This window comes from Bos mutus, chromosome 1, assembly GCF_027580195.1.
Source record: "Bos mutus isolate GX-2022 chromosome 1, NWIPB_WYAK_1.1, whole genome shotgun sequence".
NCBI lineage: Eukaryota > Metazoa > Chordata > Mammalia > Artiodactyla > Bovidae > Bos > Bos mutus.
The window spans coordinates 99,080,838-99,088,470 of NC_091617.1; the positions used below are offsets into that span (position 1 = coordinate 99,080,838).

The window sequence follows — 7,633 nt, forward strand, 5'->3', positions numbered from 1 at the left end:
TTCCATGAGTTCCTTTTCACCATAAGATGCAACAAAGTAAAAGAACTACTTAGTTGCTGTCATTAATTTTGACTTTGGCATATCTAGACTGGCTATCCACATGGTCCTAAGTGATTTATCTGGCAGCTTATTCACTGGGATTCTGTTAAACAACCAGCGTAATGATACAGGTTCTTAACAAGAACCTGGAGGCTCTGCAAGTTTCTGAAGTATTCCTCTGAGGTATCATCAATGAAAGATGCAGCCAGAGACCATGAAATCTTCTCTCCTTGGTTCCACTGTGGCTTTATCTCTTGAGAGAGGGAGAATGATGAGAAGAATGGAGGCTTGGTTTATTGGGCACATTGAGAATTATGGTCTCAGTCTGAAACAGCACCACCCCCCTGCCCAATGTCTGTCTGCCTCCAGTTACTTCAGTGTGTGTAGTATTGATCAGAAGATAAATGAAGAGTTGAAACCTGGTTCTGTATATTGTGTATTGACCTTTCAATGTATTTCCAGCTCTTCTGAAAAGGATACTGGAATCCAGTCTTTGCTGACAGTTTCTGAAAGCAGTACGGATGAGGAGGAAGAAGATTTTCTTGACAAGCAACATGTCATTACACTCCCGTGGTCAAAGAGTACCTAGTGATCATTCATTACTTTTTCCATTTTGTACCCAGAGTAAAGCAAACCTGAAAAAAGTTATCAAATGATTACCTGTCCGGGTGATAGAGATTTTTGATTATTGTCTCTGATATTTCAAGGTTTACAGACTAATAAAAATTAGTGAAATTATAAGTTTAAGGGCTTTTTCTTCCAAATTGCAGATTATATTAGTAACATTCAATGAAAATTTTAAAATAAGTTGTAACTGTGTCTCTAAGAACTTATCAGAAGGTAGTACTGTTGCATGTAGGGGGACCCCTTCCAGGGCCCAAACTGGGCTCTTGTCTAACACTCAGAAATGAATTGTCCTAGGAGACACATGTGCTGACAAAGCAAGAGATTTTATTGGGAAAGGGCACCCGGGTGGAGAGCAGTAGGGTAAGGGAACCCAAGAGAACTGATCTGCCTTGCAGTCTCTGGCTTGCAGTCTCGGGTTTTATGGTGATGGGATTAGTTTCCGGGTGGTCTTTGGCCAATCATTCTAATTCAGAGTCTTTCCTGGTGGCACACGCATTGCTCAGCCAAGATGGATGCTAACGAGAGGGATTCTGGAAAGTGGATGGACACGTGGTGTCTCCTTTCAACCTTTCCCGAACCCTTCCGGTTGGTGGTGGCTTATTAGTTCCGTATTCCTTTTCAGAATCTCCTGTCATAAAACAACTCATGCAAATAGTTACTATGGTGCCTGGTCAGGGTGGGCGGTTTCAATCTGTGTACTTCCCCTAACAGTACATGATTATCTTTTTAAAATTAATTTATTTTTATTGAAGTATAGTTGATGTACAGTATTATATAAGCTAGTACATGCTTCGGAGAAGGCGATGGCACCCCACTCCAGTACTCTTGCCTGGAAAATCCCATGGACGGAAGAACCTGGTAGGCTGCAGTCCATGGAGTTGCAAAGAGTCGGACACGACTGAGTGACTTTCCTTTCACTTTTCACTTTCATGAATTGGAGAAGGAAATGGCAACCCACTCCAGTGTTCTTGCCTGGAGAATCCTAGGGACAGGGGAGCCTGGTGGGCTGCTGTCTATGGGGTCACACAGAGTCGGACACGACTGAAGTGACTTAGCAGCAGTAGCAGTAACAGTACATGCTTATCTTTAAAATAATGTTTAATTGTTACATTATGTTTTAAATAATTGTGTCACCAATGTACATTTGATGGCCTAGTTATACTTGGCAGTATCACTGAGACTGGAATCCATTTTTTACTTTGATTAGTTTTTTTCTTCTTGTTGGGGTTTTTGACATTTACAGGTGTTTTGGTAGCATCAAAAGTTGTTGCTAGAAGAGAAAAAGAGGACCTGAAATAAAATGAACATGATACTTGCCATTTTCTGTTATGGTAAAACAGTGGAAAAATCCCTTAATTATCTAATTTTGGGATGGCCAGTGTGATGGTTCATTTTATGTAGCAACTTGGCCAGGCTAAAGTACTCAGATATTGGCTACACTTTATTTTAGATCTTTCTATAAAGGTATTTTTCAGGTGAGATTAACATTTAAATCAACAGACTTTGAGTAAAGCAGATTACTCTCCATAGTAGACCGAGGTCCTCTAAGGAAGAGAGAATTCTGTCTTCAGACTACCTTCAGGTGAAGCTAAAACATCAGCCCTTCCCTGGTCCCAAGCCTGTAGATTTTGAATTTGCTAGCCATCACAACTGGTTCTGTTCCTATGGAGAAGTACAAACTGTGTTTCCCTGACTAGTACAAACACAGTCAGTATGGAGGATTGTTGTGGTAGGTTAAAAAAACACCCAAAACTACATTTCAAAGTGTTTTGCTAGTCCTGAGTGGTAGTGGACCCTGGGGTTGGTTTGTATTCAAGGTTTCACATAATTTTATAATGCAAGAGCTTCAAAAGGGACAGTAGATGAAAGGAGAATAGTTTTATGGATGTCACTTTACAATGTCTTTGGACAATTTCTCCTTAAAGCATTTGTTGACTTACCAGAGAAACATCCCTACAGCTTGGCATAACCATTATGTCATCACCACAGCATAGACATATCTCAGGATTCAAACTCTTTTTAATCTGGATAGTATTCTAAGATTCTAAATTCTGAGATTCTGGGTAGACCCCATATAGACTGATGGTTGCTTAGTGTAAATCTATCTTTAATACTTTTTTCATGGCATCAATAAATTGTACTGGCATTCGCACACACCATCTACTTACAGGGTAGAAAAGGACGATATAGAGATCTAACAGCATTTCCATGTCTTTTAGCATACAAATGCCACTTATAAAAAGTGACTTACGTAAGTGAACATGAAGTAACCAGGAAAGCCAATCATACTATCAGAATATAATTTTTCAAAAGAAATAACTTTAAGAATGTGAGTCCTCAGCATTGTTATTGTTCTCTTAGCACTTCTTCCACCACAATCCCAGAGAGAGACAATAGCGAGTCAGCCTTGAATCTTTATCATTTGTGTCAAAAGCCCTTGTGGTGTCTTACCCTGAGGCTGAATTTTAGTATCTGTAGTTTAGTATCTGTAGGGGATTTCCTCTTCACCTGTTCAGATAGGAAGAGTTGCTATTTTTCTTTTCAGTGTGTCTGCTCAGGTTTAAAGTTTCTCGGCTTTTCTTCTCCTCCTTTGCTCTAAGACATCTTCCTCTCCCTTTTAATGAAAAAGAAAATTGTTTCTCTGGGTGCAATTTGTAAAACTCTTTTTTTTTTTCTCGGACGAAATGGTAGGAGATGTTATCCTATTCTCATTAGGAAAGTAGGCCCACTACTTTTCCTTCTGTGTATTCAGTCATGGCTTGAATCTTTTATTAACTAGCTCAGAAGGAGATTTTATAATATTCTATTACTTTTTATAATGTAAGAATTTTGAAGTAAAAATTAAGATGATAATTAGTTGTCATTGGTGTGTTTCTGGCCAGAATTTGAAATAAGGAATGAACCATTGATTTTGTCATTTGACTCTCAATATAACATTGAAATTAAAAATGAGGGTCCTCTGGGGCAGAGCAGACCCCCTTCTGCCTTTATTTGCTTCCCATAACCACATATTTAGAAAAGTTCCTAATTCATTCGTCATTAGTCTAATGAGGAAATAAAAAACTAAATAAGATTAGAACCATTGCCTGAAGCAACTTCAGTGCGTTCTCTCATCTGGGAGATCAAGCTTAAAATCGTTGTTAAAGGCATGAGCCTAGTTCTCACTGTGGAATTGAGAGAGTTACAGACATTCTAGAAGAATCACAACCATATTCCCAATTCTGGAATTAGTACAGTGTGCCTCTAGAAACTCCTGGACAAGTGATAACATGATTTTACATGCATATTAGGATTTAGCAATTTGTATTCAGACTTGCCTCTGGTGTACAGCCAGAGTAAATCCTGTAATTTTACAATTCTGGCAATACACATGATAGAAACAAAATTAAATTATAGTTGATAATTTAATATGTCTTTTGATACTTGTTGAAGTCATCCGTATTTGGTGCACTCTGAATGAGTCACACAATGCAGGCCAGTGGCGCACCCCACGCTTAAGACCACTTCATTCTGTGTTTATACAGGAGGGGCAAGACAATTTTTTCTGGAACAGATGAAATACACAATGGCTCCATCTCTATAATAAGGCACTGAAATATTTTAAATAATGCCTTGATTCAGAAAAACCAGTCCTCTTTGTCCCTATGATTCAGTTGTTGGAAAGATCTTGAGCAATGCTTATCTCATCTTGACTTTGGGCACATGCCATTTTCTCATCTCCAAGGTCTCAAAATGTACCTTCTCAAGAGACTCTTAACTTCTATCTAAATTAATTCCCATTATTCATTTTATTCCTTCTTATAGTATCCTACTTTTTCCTCTGTAGCACTGATAACTTTTAATCTATTTGTGTGTTTTTTTTAATGTATATCTCTCAACTAGATGATACAGTTCAACAGACCATGGAGTTTACCTATTTTGTTCACCACTCTTAAGTTTAGCCCCTATCTTATGCCTGGCTGAGATTGAGTGGTCATTAGTAATGAATGAATGAATGAAAGGAAAAATGTGCAGGATCCAATTGATAAGCTGCCTCAATCCCTAACTTTTCCCAAGGAAAGACAGCATAGTATATATAGTGGGAGAAACACAGCTTATCAGGTTACACTGTTTACTAGATGGCAGATCACTTAGTTGAATGTGATCCTTTCTGAATTGGAGAAAAAGATACTGACTGGCTTGACTTAGCTCAAAAGATGGTGTGAGTATAAAATGTATTGAGTGCAGAAACCCTTTGGGAACTAGAAAGTGCTGTGCCATGCTAATTATCATAATTTCTCATGTGTTTACCCTACGATCATTGAATATACAGACAAATTAACGGGTGGATTAATTAGTGAATTAGGACCAAGTTGACATAAATGATCTATGAAAATCACTCAGTATCAAAAATGAAGACTGCATGAGTGAGTTGGACAATTAGATTGAATATTGTATAAAGCTGGCATTAATGTTGAAATCTAAATATCTAAATTTAATTAAAAATATTTCTGAAACATTATTCTCTGTGTTTATAGATTTCTTCTATCATGTGTAAATTCAGAGTTTTTAAATATTAAAATTTCACTGGTACTTTATAAACACTGTGCATCATACTTCCAGAAAAGGAGAAATTTTGAAAACATACTATTTATACCTCCCCAAATCTGTTTTTATAGAGCATTCTGTTTCATCATAATTTTCATCCATGGTTATTTATTACTAGCCATATTTGCATGAAAACAATCTTTATTTCCTCAGAGTTCATCTGTGCCTGTAGTTTATCCCCCACCTAAAGTCATAATTCTTTGTTAGTGACACCCTGATTGTTTGCTGGGTAAATGATTATGATGTTGCAAACAGGATTATGGCTTTAGCTGGGGAATAACCAGCAGGCATAAAGGAACTTTAAGGAAATAAAGATCCTCCTCTTTTAATGCAAATGTCTTTCATAGTTAAGGAAAAGGAGAGAATGTTCTTAATGTTCTCCATGAGGTAACAGTTATGTTTAAAATGAAAAGATTTAATTGATTGATGGGATTATCTTCTGCTTCTTTTTTTCTTTTCAGATACATATACAGTACAATAACATTTATGGAAATGTAGGTGTGAAAGGGCTCTTTTTATGCCCTTATTTCTGCCAGAAGGAAGCAATAGGTGAATTGTTTTCTATTCAGAAACAAATACACATTATTCTACATATAAATGCTTAGTAAAGTTTCTAGGAGGGAAATGTATTTCATCCCTATTTATAATTAACTGAACCTTATATATTCTAAATAACTCTGAAAGAGATGTTTTAAGGTAAGTTTTGCTATAATTTTGGGTTAGTTAGGTAATTGTCATACTTTTATCAGATAAGGTTTTGTCCTTGTTTATTCAAACGACCAGAGTTCTTTGACAGCTTCTATACTAAAAAAATGAAAACTGCAAGTGGAAGCATGAGACAAACAGATGCACATTTTAGTTTTCAAAAGTAATCATCACATCTTTCTCCTCTGACCTTTGTGCCATAGCTCTGGAAGAATATCTTGTAAGGTAGACTACTGAATCTGTTAGGATTTTGTTTAACTTTATACTACAGGAAACATCAAAGAACAGTGGAATAACATGGTATTTACTTCCTTGTATGTAAAGTCTGGGATTAGGCAGTCGAGTTCATCAGGGAGATACATCTTGCTGGGTTGTTTCTATCCTCAAGGTCCCCTCATCCTAGGAGATGCAATTTTTAGCCATCACCAGCTGAGTTTGAGGCAACTAGAAGTAGGGCAGTGGGAGAGCAAAATAGGCGCTTCCTCAATGAGGCAGCTTTCTTGAAATTAGTCTCTCTGGAAATCTCACACAATATCTCATCGCTTATATCTCATTGGCCAGAACTTAGCCATGTCTAGATGCAAGGGAGCTTAGAAATGTAGCTGCTTAAGTGGTTGTGTTGCTGCTCAGAATAAAACTGGGGTTGTGTCACTGGGGAAGATGGGGAGAGCAGATACTAAGGCAACTGGCCTCTCTGTCACAGAATGCTATTCTCATCCTTGATCCATAGCTTCATGCTCTCAGAATATATGGATTTTGACATTAATGTGATTTGAAAATACATGATAGAAACCAACCTTTTGGGATTTAAATCACTCAAATTTAAGAGACACAGACTTAAATCATTCAATTTCTTATAGAAACCGTACTTCTTTTTTTAGTCTGAAAGACATACTGGAGTTATACAAACAGAGACGTCATCATTATTCAGCTTCAAGTTTTCACCTTAGGACTTCTTGAAACACATTCTACATCTCTTTAAAGTTCAGTCTTTGGGCTGGTGCCCAAATCCAATCTGCTTTGGCAAAGACTCAGTGCACTCTGTTAAAAATACTGTGATAGGAAATATTTGTCTCAAATGAATGTTCCAATAGTAAGCTATTTTGAAACCTATGATGGAAATTTTCATAAGAATACACAGAGAACAAATATAAAATAATTTCTTCTTAGAGGACTGTTGAATATTTGTACAGTGGAGCCAGAGATTACAGATGCTCTCAGAGATAAATCCTCAAGGTTATGTTCCCATAGTGCACTGCTGAAATCCTTTAGAATACATATAAAATGAGAGAGTAATTGCTTTCAAACTGAGTTCTGGGGACTCTTAGTGTTTCTTGATCTGGTTGGGGAATATAAGTGGGACTGAGTTGCCCAACAAAAGCATCTATAGTTGGATGTTTTTTATATGAAGGGGTTCTTTGTAAGACTAAAGAAAGAATTCTGTGAGAAAATTTAGAGATCATTGGTCTAGTGTCTGGGAAGATCTCTAAACACCCTTTCAGGCTGGTATTCTGGGATTTATGTTGTCACGGAATATTAGATGTTAAGACACATGACTGGATTTATATGTCTTTGGTTTAAGACTAGACTCTAGAGAACTATGGAGGGAAGACAGTTTCTCCTGCTCAATTTACTGGAAGGATGCAAACATTGGAGAAGGAAATGGCAACCCACT

At 37.1% G+C, this 7,633-nt stretch overlaps 1 protein-coding gene across 7 annotated transcripts in view; it reads left to right on the forward strand.

The window, feature by feature from the left end:
* The window catches only part of ZBBX (zinc finger B-box domain containing), a 129,399-nt gene extending 124,280 nt beyond the window's left edge, over nt 1-5,119 (forward strand). For all 7 annotated transcript variants that reach the window (XM_070373710.1, XM_070373725.1, XM_070373720.1 and 4 more), the window contains one exon: nt 502-5,119. In XM_070373710.1, coding sequence (XP_070229811.1) covers nt 502-628 — 127 coding nt within the window. In that variant the 3' untranslated portion in view covers nt 629-5,119. The remainder of the gene's footprint in view (nt 1-501) is intronic.
* Nucleotides 5,120-7,633: the final 2,514 nt, after the last annotated feature.